General features: G+C 44.8%; 2 protein-coding genes across 2 annotated transcripts in view; both read left to right on the forward strand.

Annotated features, from left to right (window-relative positions):
* SAXO1 (stabilizer of axonemal microtubules 1) overlaps window positions 1-6,196 on the forward strand; it is a 113,533-nt gene extending 107,337 nt beyond the window's left edge. The window contains exon 4 of the mRNA XM_057722686.1: window positions 5,096-6,196. Within this exon, the coding sequence (XP_057578669.1) occupies window positions 5,096-6,099 (1,004 nt within the window). The 3' untranslated portion in view covers window positions 6,100-6,196. The remainder of the gene's footprint in view (window positions 1-5,095) is intronic.
* Window positions 2,439-3,448, forward strand: LOC130845466 (mitochondrial carrier homolog 2-like). The gene is given in 1 exon segment (XM_057722687.1): window positions 2,439-3,448. A coding segment is annotated over 1 exon segment (912 nt). The 5' UTR covers window positions 2,439-2,466; the 3' UTR covers window positions 3,379-3,448.
* Window positions 6,197-24,658: the final 18,462 nt, after the last annotated feature.

Genomic DNA, 24,658 nt, shown 5'->3' on the forward strand with positions numbered 1-24,658 from the left:
AAATCAAGTAAAATGAAAAAACTGAGAAAAAACATCAGTGGCCACACATTACAGGGGAGATAAGACTCTACAGAATAAGTGCAGGCACGTCACTAAACAAACAGCAGAAACAGTTCCCAGTGGAAGATCAGAATCCAGGGTTGCTGCAACATATTATCGAAAGTGTTGAATTTTTAACAAAAAATGATGAGGCAGAAAAAGAAACAGGGAAGTGTGATCCATGAATAGGAAAGAAGCAGTTAATAGAAACTCTCTCTGAAGAGGCCCAGATGTTAGACCTAGCAGACAAATATTTCAAAGTAGCTATTATAAATATGTTCAAAAAACAACAGGAAACCATGCTTAAAGAAATAAAGGAAAATATAACAATTTCCAATCAAATAGAGAATACTATAAAGGGAAATCCTAAAAATATCTGCAGTTGAAAGGACAATAATGAAAATAAAAAGTTCATTAGAGGTGTTTAATAACAGATTTGATCTGACAGAAGAAAGAATGCATGAAAATGAAGATCTCAATAGAGAATATCCAATCTGAAGAAAGAGAAAAAATTGAGAAAAATGAACAGAAACTCAGAGACTTGTGAGATACCATTAAGTGTACCAACAGACAGATAATGGGAGGCCCAGAAGAAGAAGGGGCAGAAAAATATTTAATTGTCAAAACTGTTAAATTTGATGAAAAATATTCATCTGCACATCTAAGAAGCACAATCCAAAGAGAATAAATACAAAGAGATCCACACCCATTCACGTAATAGTCAAAGTGTTGAAAGCCAAAGATTTGGAAAGAAGCAAAACAGAAACAACTCATCACATACAGGGAAATGACAGTAATAACTAACTTCTCATCAGAAACAGTGGTATGACATATTCAGAGTACTGAAAGGAAAAAAAAAAACCTGTCAACTAAGAATTCTATAACTAGTCAAAGATTATGCTTCAGAAATGATGGGAAAATACATTCCCAGATAAACAAAGACTGGATGAATTTGTAGTTCACTGACTTGCCTTACAAGATATAATAAAGGAAGTCCTTCAGGCTAAAGAAAATAACACTGAATGGCAACACAAATCCAGGCAAAGAAATAAAGAGCACTGATAAAAATGCTTATGTAGGCAATTATATACTTTTCTCTAAATTAAAAGGCAATTACAGAACCAATAATTATAAAACTGTGGGGTTTATTCTAGGAGTGTAAGAATGGTTTAACATCAGTAAATCAATTAATGTAATATACTACATTAATAAAGTGAAAGACAAACCTACATGATTGAAAGCCACAGATAAAGCATTTGACCAGATCTAATACCCATAAAAGCTCTCAACAAACTAGGAATAGAAGGAAACTTCCTCAGCCTAATAGAGTGCTTCCACAAAAACCCCTATAGCTAACATCATAGTTAATGTGGAAAGACTGAATGCTTTCCCTCTAAGATTGGGAACAAGGCTAGGATATCAGTGCTCACCTCTTTTATTCAGCATTGTAGTGGAGGTTCCAGACAGTGCAATAATGCAAGAAAAATAAATAAATAAATACATCTAGATTAGAAAGGAAGAAGTAAAGCTGTCTTTATTCTCAGATACAATAATCCTAAGGAATCCACAAAAAACTAGTAGAATGAATTCATCAGTGTGTTAGTGTTGAAGAGCAATATATAAACATTGTAGTTCTATACATTAGCATTGAAAATCTGAAAACAAAATTAAGAAAAGTTTTCTTCATAATAGCCTCAGAATGAATAAAATATTTGTAATAAATTTAAAAAAATGTAAGACTTGTACACTGAAAAGTACAAAATAGTGCTGAGAGAAATAATATTGAAACAGGTAGTGAGAGTCTATATTCATAGACTGGAAGATTTAATGCAGTTGAAATGCAGTTCCACCCAAATTTATTTATAGCCTCAATGCTATTCTTATCAAAATTCCAGAAGGCTTGTTGTTGTTGTTCTTGTTGTTGCAGAAATTGGCAAAGTGATCCTAAATTTTACATATGAAAATCAAACCAAAATAGCTGAAAATTTGTCTTTTTGACAAATGGTGCTGAGATAGATATCCACATGCAGAAAAGTGAACTTAGACCTTACTTCACACTATGCTAAAAAATTAACTCAAAAAGGGTTAGAGACCTAAATGTAAGAGCTAAAATTTTCAATCTTTTAGGCTAAGACATGGAGAAAAAACCGGAACTTTATGAAAATTCAGAACCTCTGTGTGCTTCAAAAGATACCAGCAAGAAAAAGAAAAGATAAATGATAGATCGGGAAAAAATATTTACAGATCACATGTCTGATATTGGACTTGTATCTAGAATATGCAGATAACTCTCATAACTCAAAAATAAGACAAACAACTGTATTAAAAATGGGTAAAAGAGAGTGAAGCCGGCGGTCCTGGCACGTGATCTGCGACCGGCTTGGTCCATTCGTGGCTGCGTCTGTCTGTCCGTCCGCGGGTGCCATCATGGCGGACGCGGCCAGTCAGGTGCTCCTGGGCTCGGGTCTCACCATCCTGTCCCAGCCGCTCATGTACATGAAGGTGCTCATCCAGGTGGGATATGAGCCTGTTCCTCCAACAATAGGATGAAATATTTTGGGGCGGCAAGTTTGTCAGCCTTCTGGTCTCTTCTGTTATGCTCAGCACATTGCGAGCATCGATGGGAAGCGTGGGTTGTTCACAGGCTTAACTCCAAGACTGTGTTCAGGGGTCCTTGGAACTGTGGTCCATGGTAAAGTTTTACAGCATTACCAGGAGTGTGACAAGGCTGAGGAGTCAGGATCTGGAAATGTACAGAAAGAAGTTTCATCTTCCTTTGACCGAGTTATCAAGGAGACAACCTGGGAGATGATGGCTCGTTCTGCTGCTACCCTAATCACACATCCCTTCCATGTGATCACTCTTAGATCTATGGTACAATTTATTGGCAGAGAATCCAAGTACTGTGGACTTGGTGACTCCATAGCAACTATCTATCGGGAAGAGGGCATCCTAGGTTTTTTTGCGGGTCTTATTCCTCGCCTCCTAGGTGACATCATTTCTTTGTGGCTCTGTAACTCACTGGCCTACCTCGTCAACACCTATGCACTGGACAGTGGGGTTTCCACCATGAATGAAATGAAGAGTTATTCCCAAGCTGTCACAGGATTTTTTGCCAGTATGTTGACGTATCCCTTTGTGCTTGTCTCTAATCTTATGGCTGTCAACAACTGTGGGCTTGCTGGCGGATGCCCTCCCTACTCCCCAGTATATTCTTCCTGGATAGATTGCTGGTGCATGCTACAAAAAGAGGGAAATATGAGCCGAGGAAATAGCTTGTTTTTCCGGAAGATCCCCTTTGGGAGGACTTATTGTTGTGACCTGAGAATGTTAATTTGAAGATGTGGGGCAGGGACAGTGACATTTTTATAGTCCCAGGTGCACAGAATTATGGGAGCGAATGTTGATTTCTATAAGTGTGGCATGCTTTTTAAATAATCATTTAATCTTGGGAAAATAGAAAAAAAATGGGTAAAAGATTTGACTAGATATTTTACCAAAAAAGACACATGAATGGCTAATATTACTCAACATACTCAACATTTTTAGTCGTCAGGAAAATGTAAATTAAAATACAATGAGATACTACTAAGCACCCACTATAGAATGTCTATAATTAAAAAACAAACCATAGTAACAAGTGTTGAAGATGTGGAGAAATGAGAACCTTCATACACTGCTGCTAGGAGTGTAAAGTGGCACACCCACTTTGGAAAAGTTTTCAGTATCCTGAAAAGTTAGACATAGATTTAACATGTAACCTATCAATTCTGCTTCTTGGTATCTACATAAGAGAAATGAAAAGATATATTTACATAAATACTTGTCTGTCAATGTTCATAGCAAAAATTTTCATAATAACCAAAATGTGACAACAACTCAAATGCCCATCAGTTGATGACTGGGTAAAGAAAATCTGGTATCTCCATATACTCTAGTACTATTCAACAATAAACAGGGGTGAACTGATACATGCTACGACAGGGATAAACCTCCATTACATCATGCTTAGTGAATGAGGCTAAAACACTACCTATTGTGCAATTCTGTTTGTAGGGAATGCCCAGAAAAGGCACATTTATAAAGACCAAGAACTGATTAATGGTTGCCCAGGAATGGGAATGAAGATTTCAGATGGGCTTGATTGATATTTTGGGGGGTGATGGAAGTTTCTTATAAATATATTTTTAAAATTTCTTTTTTAATTGAAGTGTAGTTGATTTACAATGTTGTGTTAATTTTTGCTATATAGCATGGTGACTCAGTATAACTAGATTTTGATTATAGATAGTTGCACAACTCTGTAGAGGTTCCTGAATTGTATATATAAGATGGCACATTTTATATTACACAAATTATGCCTTGATAAAGCTGTTTAAAAAAAGCAGGCCCGTGGACTCCATTGGTGTTGGCTGTATGCCTCGGAGACTCCTGGGAAGCTGCTTTTGTTCTCTTTGTAAAGTTGTAGGCAAGAGAATTCCCTGTGGATTCCGAGTGGGCTAGCCAACACGGTGCCGCTCTTCCCTTGGAGTGCCGTATTTGGTTTATGTGGATTGTAGAGACTTACTGGTGGTTTCCCCACGGATGACTAGGAGGCCTGGTAGGTCTGCCTGGTGGCCCGGCCGTGGTGGGTTGTGAATCCCCTGTCTCACTGCATGCACCTTCCCGGTCACTCTTTGCTGATTCACAGAGGGCACCTTCCCCTCAGAGGAATGGACCTATTCTCCGATCAGGGTAAACTGGTGGTTGGACTCCTCTGTTGGAATCGATTCCCTGAATCCTCCCATGGCGGTGGACCCTCTAAAATCCCTGCATGCGGCATTGTGGGTATGATGAGACTCCTCTAAATGTGTCTCTTCTGCACAGTAGCCCTGAAATACCACAAAGTTGAAACACCAAGCCCTTGGTTGAGGTGGTGGCAGGCATCTACTCTGTTCTTCCTTTGTCTCAGGGAATGCCTCACTGGAGACTGGCTTGTGGCTTTGGGGCTTCCTGGAATACACGCAGGTTGAGTGACTGGATTTATGAGTGATTACCACTTCTGCTCTATTTTCAGCTGATTATTTACCCTGGAACCAACCAAGACGAGAACTGCTTCGTCCACCACGCAACTACCGGCCGGCATCAACCAAGTTTGATAGTCGAACCACACACCAGGATGACTACTCCACGAAGGGCTTGGTAAACACCATGAGCTGTAAGCCTCCGGCTGCACCCAAGCTCTGTAACATCCCCCTGGAGGATCTGACAAACTACAAGATGAGCTACGTGGCCCACCCCATGGAGAAGCGCTTTGTGTATGAGCCAAAGAAGTTCAGACCCTGTGAAATCCCCTTTGAAAGCCTCACCACCCACAAAGAGTCGTACCGGGGCCTGATGGGGGAGCCAGCCAAGAGCTTGAAACCTCCAGCCAGGCCTTGTGGGCTAGACATACCTTTCTCTAACACCACCGAGTTTCGAGATAAGTACCAAGCTTGGCCAACGCCCCAGATGTTCTCCAAAGCTCCCGCCACCTATGTCCCTCCTGAAGAAAAGATGGACCTTCTGACGACAGTGCAGGCCCACTACACATACCTCAAGGGTGCCCCAGCTCAGTCCTGCCGACCAGTGCTCTCGGTCAAGAAGGGTGGCCGCTTCGAAAGCTCCACCACCACTAAAGAGGACTACAAGCAGTGGGCCAGCATGCGGACAGAGCCAGTCAAGCCCATCCCCCAGCTGAACCTGCCCACCGAGCCCTTGGACTGCCTGACCACCACACGAGCCCACTATGTGCCCCACCCACCCATCACTACCAAAAGCTGTAAGCCCCCCTGGTCTGGCCCCCGAGGAAATATCCCTGTGGAGGGCCAGACCACTTATACCATCAGCTTTACTCCTAAGGAAATGAGCAGGTGCCTGGCTTCATACCCTGAGCCCCCTGGCTACGTCTTTGAGGAAACAGATGCTTTGGGGCACAGAATATACAGACCAGTTTCCCAGACAGGCTCTAGGCGGAGCAGCCGTCTTTCTGTCGGTGATTTGGAAAATCCCAACCAGCAGGAGTTGACAGTGTCAGCCTGATTTTTAAAGATTGTAATTTAGAAATGGCACACTACTTTTAAAAGCAGATGATTGAGTTATTTGTTGGACCAAAAAAAAAAAAATTCCCCAAAATGAAAAAAAAAAAAAAATCTTCCTCTTCATTTCCAGGACACTTGAATAAAATGAGAATCACTTGAGTCAAGGAAAATGACATTTAATCACTGGCTAATTAGTTCCCTTAACCCTCCCGCTGCTGTCTCCCCATCTTAGGTCCTTTACCTTGTGCTCATGGAATCAAAGCTGGTCTCTGAGGGTGTTTTTCCCATCCAGATGTATTTTATTAATTCAATCATTGTATTAATTGACATTATGATTAAGCCTGGCCAAGTATGAAGTGCCAAAGAATAAACTTTATTTTGGGGGGATTGAATCTGCAGGTCTGTGTGTTCACCCCACGTTGTCTATGCAGAGAGCAGGCTGCGTTCCTTGTGACATTTGGGGAGATTTCAGCCTAACTTTCATTGCCTCCCCATCCTGGTGGGAGTACCTTGGGCCTGATCCAGAGTCTTGTTTTGGGTTCTCTCTGCCCAGGGCTGCTGCACAGGGCATCTTTCTACCTATTTACATCATGACATACCAGCAAGAGCAGTGTTGTCTGATGGGGCGTGGGTCTGGTCATGGGAGATGGAGGGGAGGAGGAGGTTCTATGGCAGTCCCAGGAAAGCATGGAGCTGGCAGACATCTCTTACTCCCGAACCAGTGCAGTTTCTGAGTCCAGGGAGAGTGGAGGTGAAAGGGACCCCTGACAACCAGGCAGTCGGCAGCTGGCCTTTGAGCTCTGAGCTCTTCTAAATGCTCGGAACCTGGAAAAAATGACCTCACATTGGGCTGGTTCCTGGGAAGCCTGGACCTGCTTGTCCTAAAATGACAACTGTGACCAGACCTCTCAGAAGGCTTGACATAGTGATGAGCTATGCCCTGGGGATCCTTCCTTGGGGAAAGGAGGTTCCTCTTTCTGGTCTAAGGTTTGATCCTAAGGCTAAGTAATTTGGAGATTTTTTTTTAAATTAAGAAGAGTCAAGGAGGGACTTTGTTCAAGAGGGCCCAGGCCAGGATCAGGTGGGTTCAAGGTCTGGATGAGCCTCATACAGAGGGATGCAGATTGACACTTGGTATACCTGCCTCTCTTTTGAGTCTGTAGAACCCTAAAATATACTCCATGGTCTCAGAGAACTGGGGAACAGCATGGAGGGGAAAGGAAATTTCAGCTCAGTGCCTGGTTCATGGGCAAGAAACCTGTGTCTCTTATCCAAGTCTTTCTTTCCATGGTCTCACCTACATGGTCCAGACATTCAGGTCCCCAACCCCTTGCCTCCTCACCATAAGGTTAGTTTGCTTCACTGGGTTGGGATCTATATCATTTAATCCTCTTGGTTATATCAGGTCTGGATGCCTGCCCTTATGGGGTAAAGAAGCTCAGGGAGATTATGTACCTTGCTTAAGGCCGTAGAACTTGGAGCACCAAGGCCAAGATTGGAACCCAGGTCTTCTGTTTCAAGATCCAGGGCTCTTTGCCCAACACCAGGCACCTCCCATCTGCAGTGGCTCAGATCTCATGGCTCCACAAACCACATCAAACTGCACTGTTTCTGGACCTCTTTCTGGAGTCCATTAAGCTAAAGGAGATCACTTAGGAGGGTAGGTTTTATTATTTTTGCTTCATCATTTTTCACAAATCAAAGAAATATTAGCACTTGATTTGAAAAACCAAATGGTGCTTTTTGCTTATAAAAATGCATCATTCTCTTAAGCAGCCACCCCTTGGCCTCTATTATGACTTCCCAGAGAACAATTGTAAATTATTGGATCTGTTTCTGCTAGTATTTTCCTTCAAATTCCTAAATAATATACATATACTGCTCTCTGTGGGCTCATCAATTTTAGACATCATCTATTTTGGTAGATTAGGAATTTTCATTCTTACCTTCCTTCTCTCCCGCTTCTTCTTAGTTAGTTGTATGGTAGTGTGTGGTTATATCAAAATGAATAAGCTTTTCTAATGCTTCTGGTGAGTAGGAAGGGAAGAAGCCGAAGAAGGATGTATAGACCGGGCTGATTCAGGAGCACTGAGTCCCCTTGGGGTAAGAAATTTCCTCTGAGCCCTTCCTTTGGGACATTTGGCTGGATGAGCCCCCCAGGGCATCCCTGCCTTGCCTGTCTCTTTAGGACTTAAGGAGTTGGCTCTCCCCTACTACCTGTCCTTCTTATTATGAAGGTGGTTATTAAAAGTAAAAAAAAATTCATCAAATACATAAAGAAGGACACTATGGGTGCTATTATGGGTGCTAGTGGAACACTGTGGCTAAGAGTGTGCAAGGAGAGTCCCGCAGACCTGGGCTTGCATCTTGGCCCTTGTCACCCACTAGCTGTGGGACCTTGGTCAGATTCTTTAGAATGTGGATAATAGCAATACTGGTCTCATGGTTTTATGGTTGGGGTTGAATGATTGAGTATATATATATCAGTCACTTGGGCCTGGCTCACCTTTACCGTATTAAACATAGGTGAGGATGACGATGGTGGTGGTGATGACGATGGAGATGATGGCTCAGTTCTGCCCGGCTGAATCTACCTGTGATTTTATTGGTCAGTGTTTACGAGTATGCAGGTAAGGATAACTGCTCATGTTTTAAATTTTGTATCATTTATAAAGTTAAAATACTTCGTTTTTTTCATACAGTTGAGTTACTTTTTAGTTGTTCTGAGTTGGGGTTGCTAACTGTGCTCCCTGGAAATGTCATTTTAGGAAGTTACGTGAACCCCGAGAAGGGAAAGAGAAGGGGAGCTGAGCAGATGGGGCCGTGATTCCCCTCCCCTGCTCTGCCACGGCAGCTTCTTATAATCAGTTCTGTGTATTGGGCTCCCATATAAGAGTTTGTTGGAGAAATGTTCTTTTACAGCTGTGAAAACACATGCACACGTGTGCACATGCTGCTCTAATACCCCATAGCATCCTATTCAACAAACTCCGAGATGGAAGACTTCAAACACGTTGCCTTCTCTTGAAATAAACACACATTTATAATTTATTTCATGTATTTTTCACTTGTGGGAATGAAGTGGGAGCTTAATCACCTACCACAGCACAGGGTTTTCAAGGCTTTTGGCGTGTTATAAAAGAAAAATTATTAGAGACCAAAAATTGAGCACAAAGAGAAAAGTTATGGCCAAGCAGGGAACCTGCTCCAGTGCAGAATCCAACTGCTCTGGGGATGAGGCTCTGGAGAAGAAAACAGGTAGGGCTTTTAAAGCCCAAAGATGGCAAACTCTATTCTGCTTGAGGAGAGCGGGGTCTCAGGGTGAGGCTGATTGGCTGGAGATAGTGGGATTAGCTGGTGTGGAGACTCTGGGTGGGGTAGATGTGGTCTGCTGGTTTAGGATATGCTGCCCCGAGGGCATCGCTGGGATGTCCACAGGGGCAGCCCTGTGTTAGCGAGGTAGGTGGCCAGGGAACCCCTCACCTGCTGGTTTACCTTACAGTGGGGACCACCTGTGTGGGTAAAGACTCTGGTAAATCACTCATATTTTTTGAAGACCAGGAACCCCCTTTTGACTTGGCCTCCCAATTAAGAACCAGGAACAGCTTGAAGGATCTCCATTCTACTGCTTGTTGCATTTTCACAGGGGCCAGTGTCTTTGAAGATGGGCCCCGCTTTTTTGATTTGGCTCTGAGATCTTATGCCAGGCAGTGGCTAGAGGCTGGGGAAGGGGCCCACTGTCAGTGATTCTTTAAGCAATCTCCATTTTTTGCACCATTTTTCACTCTGCTTTCTATGGTACCCACTATTTCATATCCTGAGCCCCTGTCAGGCTCTGCCTGGCAGACCTGCTCCCTACCAGCCCCAGCATTCCTGTGGCATTTTTATTCTGGGCTTGTCTGCTCTACGCTTGTCAGTCATCATTCTACCATCTACCTCCTGTCTTCTTCCATTTTCTTCAAACCCTTGCTCACTGATGATCCTCCTCCTATCTTCTTCACTGTGGCTTTATTAGAGTTGAGTGGTATATGTGAAGGGCGGAGGGGAGATGAGCTCAAGTCAGCAGCCACCGCTTGCCCAGGCAGAGGGCCCGTGGAAGGTGGTGCAGGACTAATGGACTGGGTTTTTTTTTTTAAGAACTTTTATTGAGATATAATCAACATACATCATATAAAGTGTACAATTTGATATTTTTTTAAATTTATTTTTTGTTTTTTTGACATACAATAAACTGCATATATTTAAAGTATAGAATTTGATTTTTTTTCTTATTAGTAATGTATATATGGCAATCCCAATCTCCCAATTTATCTCCTCCCCCCCCCACTTTCCCCCCCTTGGTGTCCACATGTTTGTTCTCTACATCTAGATTCCACATTTATGTGTTAATATACAATATTTGTTTTTCTCTTTCTTACTTCACTCTGTATGACTGTCTCTAGGTCCATCCATGTCTCTACAAATTTCCCAATTTTGTTCCTTTTTACGGCTGAGTAATATTTTATTGTATATTTGGACCACATCTTCCGTATCCATTCATCTGTCGATGGACATTTAGGTTGTTTCCATGACCCGGATATGGTAAATAGTGCTGCAATGAACACTGGGGTGCATGTGTCTTTTCAAACCATGGTTTTCTCTGAGTATATGCCCAGCAGTGGGATTGCTGGGTTATATGGTAATTCTATTTTTAGTTTTTCAAGGAATCTCCATACTGGTCTCCATAGTGGCTGTATTAATTTACACTTCCACCAACAGTGCAAGAGTGTTCCCTTTTCTCCACACCCTCTCCAGCATTTACTATTTGTAGATTTTCTGATGATGCCCATTCTAACTGGTGTGGGGTGATACCTCATTGTAGTTTTGATTTGCATTTCTCTAATAATTAGTGATGTTGAGCATCTTTTCATGTGCCTCTTGGCCATCTGCATGTTTTCTTTGGAGAAATGCCTATTTAGGTCTTCTGCCCATTTTTGGATTGGGTTTGTTTTTTAAATATTGAGCTGTATGAACTGTTTATATATTTTAGAGATTAATCCTTTGTCTGTTGATCCATTTGCAAATATTTTCTCCCTTTCTGAGGATTGTCTTTTCATCTTGCCTATAGTTTCCTTTGCTGTGCAAAAGCTTTGAAGTTTCATTAGGTCCCACTTATTTATTTTTGTTTTTTATTTCCATTACTCTAGGAGGTGGGTCAAAAAAGATCTTGCTGTGATTTATGTCAAAGAGTGTTCTTCCTATGTTTTCCTCTAGGAGTTTTATAGTGTCTGGCCTTACATTTAGGTCTTGAATCCATTTTGAGTTTATTTTTGTGTATGGTGTTAGGGAGTGTTCTAATTTCATTCTTTTACATGTAGCTGTCCAGTTTTCCCAGCACCACTTATTGAAGAGACTGTCTTTTCTCCATTGTACATCCTTGCCTCCTTTGTCATAGATGAGTTGACCATTGTTTATCTCTGGGCTTTCTATCCTGTTCCATTGATCTATATTTCTGTTTTTGTGCCAGTACCATATTGTCTTGATTACTGTAGCTTTGTAGTATAGTCTGAAGTCAGGGAGTCTGATTCCTCCAGCTCCATTTTTTTCCCCTCAAGATCGCTTTGGGTATTCGGGGTCTTTTGTTTCGCTATACAAATTTTAGGATTTTTTGTTCTGGTTCTGTAAAGAATGCCATTGGTAATTTGATAGGGATTGCACTGAATCTATAGATTGCTTTGGGTAGTATAGTCATTTTCACAATGTTGATTCTTCCAGTCCAAGAATATGGTATATCTCTCCATCTGTGTCGTGTTTGATTTCTTTCATCAGTGTCTTATAGTTTTCTGAATACAGGACTAATGGACTTTTGTGGGGTCTTCTCCACTGGAAAGCACACCTGGAAGGTGACATTTTCTCTTGATGGGACTGAAAAGCAAACCTCAGCACTCCATGTAGAATGAGTACCAGGCCAACCAGTGTATGCAGTGAAGGGAGCCTGGGATCTTGGGCCTCTACCCTCTGAGTCCCAGGCCATTCCCCAAGGCTTTGCAGACAGCATCAGACAGTGCTTTCCCACTCCATCCTCGGCCCCAGCCATCCTCCTCCCTACCCCTTTCAGACATCTCCAGTGATTTCACAGAAGAGGGTCTGCGGGCTCGGAGAGAGCCCTCCACCGAGCAGAAATCACAGCCCAATTCTGACATTAGGAGCAGCAGTCCTGGCCAGGGCCTTGCTGGGGGTGGGGGTGGGGAGCAAGCACTTCCTGCTGTGTCTCCAAATGCCTTTTCATTGTAGTCACATGGCCCTAAAAGTGTTTGCAACATGGTTAGGGTAGCTGTCCTCCTCACCCCACTCCATGCTTCTGCCTCTAACGCAGGAGTGAGGCAGACTGCTCCAAGGCAATGGGATGGGCACAACACAACCTTCCCATAGAGGTGCACCTTTCTGGGATCTGGTCATTTAGGGCATGAAGATGGACTGAGTGATCCATTTTATCTAAAGGTGCTCTTTTTTTTAAAAAACCATATATACATATATATATTTTATAAATTTATTTTTGGCTGTGGGTCTTCGTTGCTGTGTGTGGGCTTTCTCTAGTTGCAGAGTGGGGGCTTCTCTGTTGCAGTGCCTGGGTTTCTCACTGCGGTGGCTTCTCTTGTTGAGGAGCACAGGATCTAGGTGCACGGGCTTCAGTAGTTGTGGCATGTGGGCTCAATAGTTGTGGCTCATGGGCTCAAGAGCACAGGCTCAGAGTTGTGGCGCATTAGCTTAGTTGCTCCATAGCATGTGGAATCTTCCTGGCCCAGGGATCGAACCTGTGTCCCCTGCATTGGCGGGCAGATTCTTAACCACTGCGCCAGCAGGAATGCCCCTAAAAGTGCTCTTCAGCTGTGCAGTTGTCAAGAGGAAGTGGGCAGGGCAGGTGGGGGTGTGCACAGGTCCTAATTGTGGATTAAATGCCCCCCCCCGCCCCCGGCTCCTCAGGCCTGCCTGGCCATCACTGAGGCCCACATCTTGTCCTCAGGCCTTGAAGTGAAGCGAAGGACAGAGGTCCTTCTGAGTATAAATGCTGGGGATGGGGGCAGGTAGGGGTGTTTACTTTGGCCACGCAGGCTCAGAGTTTCCACGTGGCTGGCTGAGCAGGTGCTTGGCTCCTCCTCACTTTGGGGGTGCACTGGGGGAGCCTAGGAGCCTGTGAACCTTTCAGAACACGTGCTCTGGATTCTGGAAAAGGCATCAGGGCAATACGAAGCTGGGCTCCTCTTTAAGCGATACTTCTGGGCCACAGGTGCCGGGGTCCCTGCCTCCAGATCCTTGGATGCCGACATGAGACAGACATATTGATAGCTTTTCCTTGTCAAACCTCAAAGTGTGGCAGCAAACCCGGCTAGAAGCTAACTGAAAGGCTTCAGGAACTTTCCATTCCTGTGGTTGAATCTAAAGCACTGATTTTCTTGGGCTTTTACTGCCCAGACCAGGCAGCTTGCCTGCACGCCTGTGACCTGCCTACCTCATCAGGACTGAGGCTGTTCTTTCAATGACAAGGGTGAAGCCTGGTTTCTTCTCTGATGTCCCCAGTCTCCACCCATTTCATGTTATAGGAGCATAAAACAGGGGAGCCCACAAATACTCTTTAAACAGGCAAGCAGCTACTTGAGAGTTACAGGCAGACAAAATGCCTGAAAAATGACTGAAATTTGACATCTATGCCAGTGAATGACTTACAGACTAAGAAACGGAATTTTTTGGACTATCGGCTCTCCTGGGCTTGAAAAAAAACAACAAAACTTTTCATTTTAAAGTTTCTAAGCAGGGCGCAGGAACTTGACTTGGAGGCGCTCTTTTCTTGGCTGAGCAATATAACACCTCTTAGATTCAGAGGTCAGTTATTTGGAAACTTCAGCTGTCCAAAACTGAGGCAAGAACCTGGAAATAAGCAGCTTTTAAGCTGCCAAAGTCATTGACATGTGTTTCATGTATGGAAACTCAGGTACTTTATGCGGCACTCACTCTCAGCATGTTGGCCCCTCTCCTCCACTTTTTTTTTTTTTTTTAAACACGTAAAATTCCCAATGAGCTTCTCTTATCTGGTTTACTAACGCAGAGAAGAGTAAGAGAGGCTGCTGCTAGAAGCAGGCACATTTAGAACAGAAAGCAGTGACAGCTAATAGCTTGGCAGGGGGACTAGAGGCAAAAAACAAAACCAAAACCCAGTTAAAAAATGCAGAACTCAAAAGTGTGGCAGTTCATGAATTATCCCAGTAAAATACACACACACACACACACACACACACACGTACATATGTGCGTACATATTTTATTAAGTCTGGAAAATATACCATAGTTTGTGCTTATGACCCCAATTTAGTAAAAAGATAAAAAATCATACACATTTTTAAAGTCTGGACAAATGCATCAACAGGGTTGGATAAATGAATTCCCTTTTGTCTCATTTATCCAGAATAACAAGGGAATGGGGATTTGGAGTATTTTAATATGAGGTTAACCTACAGGTACTATGTATCAGCTCAAGGGCTTTTCTGTGGAATACCAGCCCTGTGATACGGTCTTCAAAAATGTTCATTGGACATATACGTTTGGGAAAGGCTACACATTAGTTCCTCCTGTTGGAGATGCATGATGTGTGTTAATCCTTTGAAGGCTCTGTAAAACCTTGTAGTAAAGGTACCTTGTTTAACTTTGTATAACCCAGGCTGTGAATCAGCACTCTTGTAATTACAAGTGCCCAAACCAAAAAGGGAATTTGTTGGTTCAGGCAGTTGAACAGTCTAGGGCTTTAAATGTGGCCTTTAGGCATAGCTGGATCCAGGGGCTTGAATGCTGTAATGGGGGCTTGGTCGTCGTCTTTTGGCTTTCTTTTCTTCTGCATTGTCCTCTTAGGCAGGCTCTTTCCATGTGGTAGTTTCCAGCAATTCTAAGCTTACAGCATCCTTTTAGCTTCTCCTTTCCAGTGGTTCCAGTAAAAATCCCTGAATTGAGTCTCTCTTGCCTGGCTGTGTCTCATGCTGACCCCTGAACTGATGGCCATGGCCAGGGAGATGGAAAATATTCCAGGCCAGAATGGGGTCCATCCCTGGACTGAGCAGTGTGTATGTGTGGGGTCAATCCCATGCGAACTATGTGAATTGTAGGGGGGTAGGGGTGAGGAGGATGCCCCAAAGAAAACCGAGATATGGTTTCCAGGGAAGGGAAGGATGAATGCTGAGCAGGCAGAAACAATGGTTTCCAACTCTGACAACAGAGCCCTTTTATTGTGCAAAACCTGTTGGAACACACATGGAGAAACACTGCCAAGAGCTCGTCGTGCATTTTTTTCAAAGAAGTTTAGAATGCAGTAAAACACACACGCGTGCAAACATGTGGTTGGACCTTTCTTTGATGGTGCAGCAACCCAGTGGATCCTGCCGTGCCTCGGGGTCAACTCTGAGTGCTGAAACATGCTGCTCACCGTCCACTGAGATTGTTTGGCTTCTTGATAAATGGGAGGTTATGGCACAGCCGGAGCGCAGGGCACAGGGAGCCTGGGAAAGTTCATGTACGGGACGGTGGAGGCAAATGCGTACCTCCTGTGTCGTACTCTGTCAAGTTCCCACAGCACCAGCACACACCACCTCACTTTATCCACACACAACCCTCTCTGTGTTTGTTATTCTTCTGTCCAGGCGGGGAGCTGAGGCTCAGAGAGGTTAAGCAACTTGGCAAATTACTCACAGTCTTGCTCAGGGCATTGGATGAAATGATGTTTGTAAAACAAACCTTGTGAACATGAAGATGTTTTTGACGGATGCCGCGGATTTGGAGGAGGGGGCGTGCTAGCTAGAGGCAGGAGGCTCTTGAGGTTGAGAGAAAAGAATGGAGTTTGGGATGCTTTTAAAGGGCCATGCAGTTTGCAGGTGTGGGGCTTCAGAAATAATCAGATTAAAAGAACTTTGGGAATGGTAACTGTATGTGTGAGTGATTCTCCACTATACCTAGTACTGAGTTAGCATTCAGACCTAGTCACTAATCGCTTCTGGACACATACACACACACACACACACACACACACACACACACACACACACACACACAGATAGATACAAAAATGTTAAGTTGCAGTAGGGCTTCTTTCCATGATGCTCACTTACTACAAGTCTCATATATAAAAAGGAATGATTACATCCAGAGATGAAGGTTGTCTGCAGAGATTTTTACATTTTAAGCTTTTGGTCTAAAATAGTTAATCACTTTAGACTCTAGAAAAAGATTCCTTGGGATTTTCCAAGGAAAAGTGTATTTTTATCTTATGATTTCGTAACATACAGTCACATCTATTGTGTGTGTGTGTGTTTTTAAATAAACTTATTTTTGTCTGCATTGGGTCTTCATTGCAGCATGTGGGCTTTCTCTAGTTGCAGGGAGTGGGGGCCACTCTTCACTGTGGTGCACAGGTTTCTCATTGTGGTGGCTTCTCTTGTTGTGGAGCATGGGCTCTAGGTGCTTGGGCTTCAGTAGTTGTGGTGTGCGGGCTTAGTGGTTGTGGCTCATGGGTTCTCATAGCTCGGGCACAGTAGTGGTGCTTGGGCTTAGTTGCTCTGTGGCATGTGGGATCTTCCCAGACCAGGACTCAAACCCATGTCCCCTGCATTGGCAGGCAGATTCTTAACCACTGCGCCACCAGGGAAGTCCTGCTGTGTTTGTTTTATTATAAGCCCTCAAAGGGAGGCTGTGTTCCTGAGCTCCAAAGATCCCTGTACCTCCTACCTCTGCTTGCCCATCTGCCCCAGGGGTCCATCTGACTTGAGGCTGTCACAGTGTCTGTGCAGCTCTTTTTGCAGACTCCTTGGTCAGCCATGGTTCTCACCATGCCCTTGCCCTGGGGGCACCCCCAGAGGACCCATTCAGAGGGCCCTTAGTTGTTCTCCAGCTTCTCTGCAGGTTTTCATCTCCTTTGCTCCATCCGGTGAGTTTCTTGTTTGATGGGTGGTTACTTAGAAACCTTGCCTTCTCCCTCTACCTGTCCCATCACATGTGCCTCCTCCCCCTAGATACGCCTCCCTCTCCCCCACGACTGGTGTCTCAGCTCCATCATCAGGAGGGTCAGGATGGCCCACCTGTCATTGCACTGACCACCCCTCCTCCTCCTCCTCCCCGCTATCTGTATGCACATACATACATAGACGTATTCATTCCTGCAGAAAATGTGTATTAGGTGCTTTGGGCGACATCAGTAAACAGAGCAGACGCGGATCCTGCCCTTCGTGGGGTTTACAGTCCCGTGGGGGAGACAGACACTCAATAATAAATAAGTATGCTATACAATTCACTAACATACAACTCTACCTAATAGTTATGTAAATAAAATGATCAACACAGGAGAAATAAAGAGCATGGTATGCATTGTACGTTAGAAGGTGATAAGAGCCATGGAGAAAGGAAAAGGTAATCGGGACAAAGAGGACCCAGGAGCTCTGGGAGGCACAGGGAGTCTTGAATGGGGTGGTCGGGGCGGGTCTTACTGAGAAGGGGAGACTTGAGAGTCTCAAAGGGAGAGATGAGGACGTCAGGGAACAGCTAGAGCAAAGGCCCTGAGGCGGGCATATTTCAGTCTGGGTGTGCCCAGGGAGCAGTCAGGAGGCCAGTGAGGGCTATAGAAACCACTGCCAGGAATTTGGCTTTGACTCCAAGGGGAGCCAGCGTTAAGCTTGCAAGTGAGACGTGCCCAGATCAGGTTACTATTCCAGCTGTCACTGCGGTCACCCCGACGACTGCTGGGAGGGGCGGCAGCGGGCAAGGGTAGAAACAGAGCTTGGTAGGAGGCTTATCACATAGAGAATGGTGCAGGCCCACGCCTGGCTGGTAGAACGGGGGGCAATGAGAGAAGTGTCACATCCGGGCATGTTTTAAAGGTAGGCCACGAGGATGTGCTGATGGGAGGTGGAGTGAGATTAAGAGGGAATCAAGCATGACTCCAGAACCTTCGGTCTGAGTGACTGGAGGGATGGAGTTGCTGTCCACCGAGGTCGGGGTGGGCTGGGGCGGGACATCTGAAGGAGAGATTCTGCCATTCGAACGGGAAGCGAGGTGTGGTGGGGCCTTTGAAGAGCCTTTGCAGCCAGACAGGCCTGACACTTGCAGTTGTGGTCCCAGTGTGGCCCGTGGTAAGGGGTGACTGGAATATCCTCGAATATCTAAAAAGGTTTCCTCTTTCTGTCTCTCCTTTCTACACTACAGCCTTTAGGGAGAAAGGGGTCTTTCCTGAAGTACAGAATGAAAGATCTTCCGAGTTACCAAGCACCGGGATTGGACAGGTAGCTGTAATTGTGCTGAGTTCTTTGAGGGAGGGGGAGGGTAGGAGTCAGCTTGAAGGGTGGCGCTGGCTTCCTCGAGACTGTGCCTGGGATGCTGAGATGGGACTCGCCTCACCTTTCCCGCTTCCCTGCTCTCTCTCCTCTCCCCCGGCCTCTCCAGCCACAGTTATCCAGATCTCGTCCTTCAAGATTTCTTCATCCTTCTGTCATGTCAAGCAGTGTCGTCTTCTCTCAGTCACCATCTTCTTTATTCCCACCCGTCATCATCTTTTCAGAAAAACAAAAGGTCATTTTGGGGATCCACTCTATTTACAAGAGGGGATATGGTAAGTAATTGTAATTTTATTTTATTTTTCAGCCACAAGCCCAAACCTGGCCCTGAAGTAGGTGGATGTGTTCAGCAAGGGAAGAGAGAGAAGAGGGGCAGAGGGGGAGGAGATACTTTGTGAACAGAGGATTCCCTGCCTTTGACATTGACTTTGCACCTCAGGCTGCATCTGTCTCTGTGGGCTGTCAAAGGGCCGAGAGGCCCAGCTTTTCACCTTTGCTGCAAGGCAGTGGGGGAAGGAGTTGTAAAATTAGGCAATCTTTAAGAAGCATCATGTAACAAACATCTTACAGCCTCCATACTTACCCTTCCCTGGGTCCCAAGAAAACTCACAAGAGAAGAGTAGATGGTGGTGGGTGTGGTGGTTAGTATTCCATGGCTCATGGGAAGGTGAGAAGGGGAAGGAGGATAGAACATGGAGACTTCAGGGAGCTGAGGCCAGTCACCCAGAGAAAGTGGCCAGAGATAAGGCTGGGATGTTGCGGGGGTGCCTCAGGACATTTTAAAGAGTCTGTTCCTTATCCTGACAACAGCGGGAAGGTGTAGAAGGCTGTAAAACAGAGGACTGGTATAACCCAAGCCGTCTTTTAGGAATATTTCTTCATGAATGAATTGAAGCCATTTTGGCTGACCAACAGTTTCCAGGTTATCTCGGTAAAATGGGAGCTCCATCGAGAGGCTGGAGCTCTGTGTTTCCACCCGCACAGCCTCACTCTCTAAGGTGGTGTGTTTCAATGGAAACAATATCAGGCCAATCCTGGCACAGGCATAAATGCTCGCAAACTGGCCCAATGCCGCCACATAACCTGCTCTTGAATAAATCCTTTTGTTACAACCCTAGATGCTCTGACAGTTACTCCAAGGTGAACATTCCTTTGGTAAGATCAGTGAAAAACTTCTCTGGTGAGAGCAAGCACGCGTTGGGTGGGGGTGTGGGGGTACGCAGAACCAAGGAGAGCTCTGGACTTGGAGCTCTAGGCTGCTGGGTTTGCTGGATACTTAAGACTGTTTGTACAAGGGCAGTGCTGCTTGTGTACCTTTTCCAGTCCTCTACTATAGCTCATTTCATGGGTGTGTAATTAATGAACTTTGTGTAATTAACAAACCTTCTAATGTAGATTTAGATAGCAATATTTGAAATGCTCTCAGTGGTCACTTTTGGAGGACAGATTTATGATTAGGTAATTAAACGTTAGCTAGCTGCCCCCTAGGGTGTAAGTTTAAGTTAATTTTACACATATGCATCCGTTTGCACTGATGTATTTGCAGGCAATATAACAAGAGTTCTAGCTGCTATATGTGAGGTGGATTGGAGGAGACCAGAGTCCAGTCAGGATGCCTTTGCAAAAGCCCCAGTGAGAGAGAATTAGGAATAAAAGGAGCAATCCCTGGCTTGCTGACTGTGGTAAGAACTAAATGAGGAAGAAAACTGGGCTGGAGAGTCCCCAGATGTGGAGGAGGAGGACACGTTGGCATTTGTGGAGGGACGTGTCTGCTTTCTTGGTTGGACTCTGAGCTCCTTGGGACTCAAAGCAGAGACTAAGGTCTTCACCCTGTGTCCCCAGGGTCCAGCCTGGGCCTGGCACAGAGTTGGTGCTTAGCTAGAGTTGGTTAAACTCTGAGGGAAAGGAAAGGTATGTGATGGGAAAAGAAATCAGGGAGGAGATGAGATGAGAAGAGACAGAGGACTACATGGTGGGGTATGTGGAGTGAGGTCCACTGGGACTAGATGGAGAGCTTGGTGGTTTTCCGTCCCAGATGGGCCCCAGTTGCAAAGGCTAGACCTCCACAGTGCCAAAGGAGTGGAGGAATCTGGTCACAGGGGTTTGCTCTCAGGTGGTTACCTTGAGTGACTCCGTGCCAGTGGGTGGGGGAGGGGTGGTGCTGTGCAGGTGAAGAAATCCAGCTCAGGAGTGACTGGTCCATGAACCTGGCACCTGCTCTGTGTGCTGGCACTGTGACGTGCTGAGCTCCAGCTGTGGGGCAGAGCTACTTGGATGACTGATGAACAACTTTGTCATCCTTCCGCTGACCTCAGCTACATCATTTCCTGGTGTATTTTTTATTTAAAAAATGGTGGTGGGAAGCCCATGACACACTTCATCACTACACTCCCTGCCTTGACCATTAAACCTTTCCCAGAGTTGCTCACCTGGTAACTAAGTTGTTCACAGCTTGTCTACTATCCTTCGTGGGATTTGTAACGAGATCAACCCTGGCCATCACAAAGGCCTGGAGGAAGGCTGTTTATGTCATCTTGGAGAGGGAGGCAGGTTTCCCAGGCACGCTTCCTGGCCTGGATGCTGACCGTGCAATCTCTCAGGCCCTCGTGAGCATTCTGCTTAAGCAAACATTATTTATGTTCGGCAGGAGAACCATTCCCTACTGTCTGCTTTCTCTTCACTCACATAAAACTGCACATTTAATTTCTGTTTACATATATATAAACTATGTTTTTAGGAGCAGCCTGGGAAATCCTTGGTTGAAGATGGATTTTTGCCTTTGGAAAACACAGAGGTGAGTGACATCTGTATATTGTGTTATCAGAAGCATGACACATGTGCTTGATGGGGACCAGGTGCTTCACAGGATGCAGCTGAGTGAAGTTGTAAACCTCGTGTCCACAGAGAAGGTTGACAGCTCAGTTCTTATCAGCAGAGGCTTGATTACCAATATCTGCCTTCCAATTTTAGGGGTGGCAACAAACAGTTGAAAACCTTGGGGTGCTATGAGTAAGAAGCTAAGGTTTGGTTGAAGATAACAATCTCTGATCAGCTCACACGCATTTGACCTGTGAAAACATCTCCAAGTGGAAAGGATGGGTGAGTGAGGGGCAGACAGTAATTTTAATCTTAGACGATTGGTAGAATTCACTGGGTATTCAGTTCTTTACTATTTACTAAAGGCTTGCATCAACACCAGTATCTTCCCAATTGGTAGTATACGACATGGGTAGATAACCTTCCCTGATTTAACTCGCATTCAGTACATTCTGAGTCTGAATCCTGAAGTCCTTAAATCACAGCTGGTTCATTGAACAAAATGAGGGACAGAGAGAAAAAAACCAAGGGGGTGTCACCTTATTCTGTTTCCTAATTTATTCTTCCATGGTTTAATTTGCCAAAAAAGGTCAGCTTTCCTTGGGTTATTTCCCCAAAGCTTCATCCTTCTCTCTACCCCACCATTCCTTTACCCTTTGCGGATGAATTTGCCTATTTTGGGAAGCCCCACAGATAGATTATCGAGATCTAACTTGTCTCATTTTAGCTGAGAACGATTAATAAAATTGAATTATTTCCTTCGGACTTGTTTGCAGGATGAGGTGAGAGGACAATACCATACTGTTTATGAGAAAATCTGCCACTTGGTGAGTGAGATATCCTTAATTTTAGCTTTTACTTTAACTTGTATATTTGCTTACAAATGTCTGTTTCCATGTTTTTTACTAAATCAAAGGAAATGGCAGTTATGTGTACATTTGGGTAGTTTGAATTGAGACAAGGTTGTACATTGGGATTATAAAATAATATCTGTCTCAGGAAGTATTTCTGGAAGTTTGTCAGTTCTTTGGTGCATCTTTGAGTTCGCTGCGTGGAAGGACCTGTTTTTTCCAAGATATGGAGCTTGATTCACTAGTACCTCTCTTGTTTGCACTCTTCTCTGGTGTTGAACTTTGGAGGAATGACTGATGTCTTTCTCAATCGACAATGGAAACATAGGCAAGAGTCTTTGAAAGCTGACAGTGGGAAGTAACGTGAAACAGCAAACATTGTGGCAGCCCTGCCCTTCCTCTCCCCATCTCTCTATGGCAGCTTGGATCATGATAATAGCAGTTAGCATTCAGTGAATGTTTCAGTGATGGGCCAGGACCTCTTCTATTTCCTCAATAGGAATTGACCAGTTCCTTACAACGACCCTATCCCATGAGGTATCCTCACTTCAAAGGTGAGGAAGAGGGCACATGAACGAGCTCTTGTGATTGTTGATCATTCTGGTCTCAGTGAGCCCACAGATTTTCTGAGTTTGTCTTGTCAAAGTCCTGGAAACTTCTGGGGCCCAGCAGGGGAATCTAGCATGAGGAGTTACAATCCCAGGACTGGCCCGTGGTTAAGATTCCAAACTTTTACACTGTGGTTGGTGGCATCTTGGTCAGAATCTCTCTTTTTTCCGCTGCTGAGCTTTGAGATTTTGGCTGGAAAATTTTCCATATGTTCTGCCTGAGCCCTTCCCACCCTTTGAGCTTCCTGGGTTTTTGCTCTGGCATCTCTGACTCCATCCCCCCAGCCCTCCCCAGGGGTCTCTGTGGGACATTGTTTGGTTGCTGCTATGTGGTATTTATAGTGCCAGCATTGGTCTTTTCTTTAAAGCAAAACCTACAACTCTTTAGAAAATAATGGGAATTTCAAGAAGAGCTTTCTACCATACTTTTATGCTGCTCAATAGAGTGTCACGTGCTGGGGTGAGTTGCTGGAAACAGGCTGGAGTTGGGCTTTCAGGCTGAGGTCCCCTGGAGCGTCTCTCACAAAGGTCCCTGTGTGGACATCGTCTAGGTCTGGGGACATGCTGCCCTTTCACCAGAGCCTGTTTATAAGGAACTCTACAAGTATGCTTTTGTTTTCTTCTGCACTTTCTATAGTAGCCTTATTAAAATGCTTTAAAAAGAGGGGGAACTAGGAGCCCTAGAATGCCACGAGAAATGATTTTAGGGGGTGAGAAAGCAACAACTCCATTAAAAGTCCCACTGTCGTCTTCTGCCAGCTTCTGATCAGTAGGAGAGAATGGTGCCCACACCTGGTCCGCTCACGCACAGCGGAGCTGGGGCCAGTGTAGCAGGGAAGCGCAAGGCTCTGGCTAAAAAGCCAGGCTGTCAGATTTGAATCCTGGGTGACCTTGGGCTTCTCTGGGCCTCCGTCTACCCGTATGTCAGTGGAGATAATCACAGGGTCCGTGTGAGGATTGCTGTAGTAATGGCCTGTAGATGGGAGCCCTGCAAGGGTGCACAACCAGGACTTCAGCACACAGCCGCTGCATGCTGTGCACGCCCCGGAGGCGGGAAGCCTGCTGGGAGTGAGGCTCCACCTGCACCCGAGTCTGCACACCCCCCCCCCCCAGAGATGCCTGTGCTTGCTCTTCTTCCTGAAGGTACTGTGGCTCCCATCTTCTCACTACAGGCATACCACATTTTATGGTGCTTTGCTCTATTGTGGTTCGCGGATACTGTGTATTTTCCAAATTGAAGGTTTGTGGCAACCCCACCCTGAGCAGGTCTCGTGGCACCAGTTTTCAAACAAACCTTTGCTCACTTTGTGTCTTTGTGCCACATTTTGGTAATTCTCACAATGTTTCAAAAGTTTCATCATTATTGTATTTGTTATGGTGATCTGTGGTCTTTGATGTTACTACTATGACTTGCTGAAGGCTCAGGTGATCTTGAGTATTTCCTAGCAAAAAAAGTATTTTTACTTACGGTACGTACATTGTTTTTAAAGACATAATGCTATTATACACTTAATAGGCTACAGCATAGTGTAAGCATAACTTTTATATGCACTGGGAAACCAAAAAACTCATGTGAATTCCTTATTCTGATATTTGCTCTATTGCGGTGGTCTGGAACCAAATCCTCACTGTCTCCTAGGTACGCCTGTACATAGGGTCGTAAACGAGATGACTGTCGTAGGCAGCGCTAAGCCTCCATCTGTGCGCGTCTAGCTCCTTTGGGATCATTTACAGAGCTGGCCCTTCCGGGCATGGGCCCCCAGCTTCCCGGGCAGAGGTGAAAAGTGCAGTTCTTCCATTTTAGCCAAACTCACAGAAGTGGTTGAGAACCAGCTTCACCCCTCCCCCCTTCCCCAGACAAGATAGGAAGGCTGAGCTTAACAGAGACTCGGACGACAGGATTTAAATAAATAAGCTATATTATCTGTACAAAAAATATAAAT

This window comes from Hippopotamus amphibius, chromosome 2, assembly GCF_030028045.1.
Source record: "Hippopotamus amphibius kiboko isolate mHipAmp2 chromosome 2, mHipAmp2.hap2, whole genome shotgun sequence".
Taxonomy (NCBI): domain Eukaryota; kingdom Metazoa; phylum Chordata; class Mammalia; order Artiodactyla; family Hippopotamidae; genus Hippopotamus; species Hippopotamus amphibius.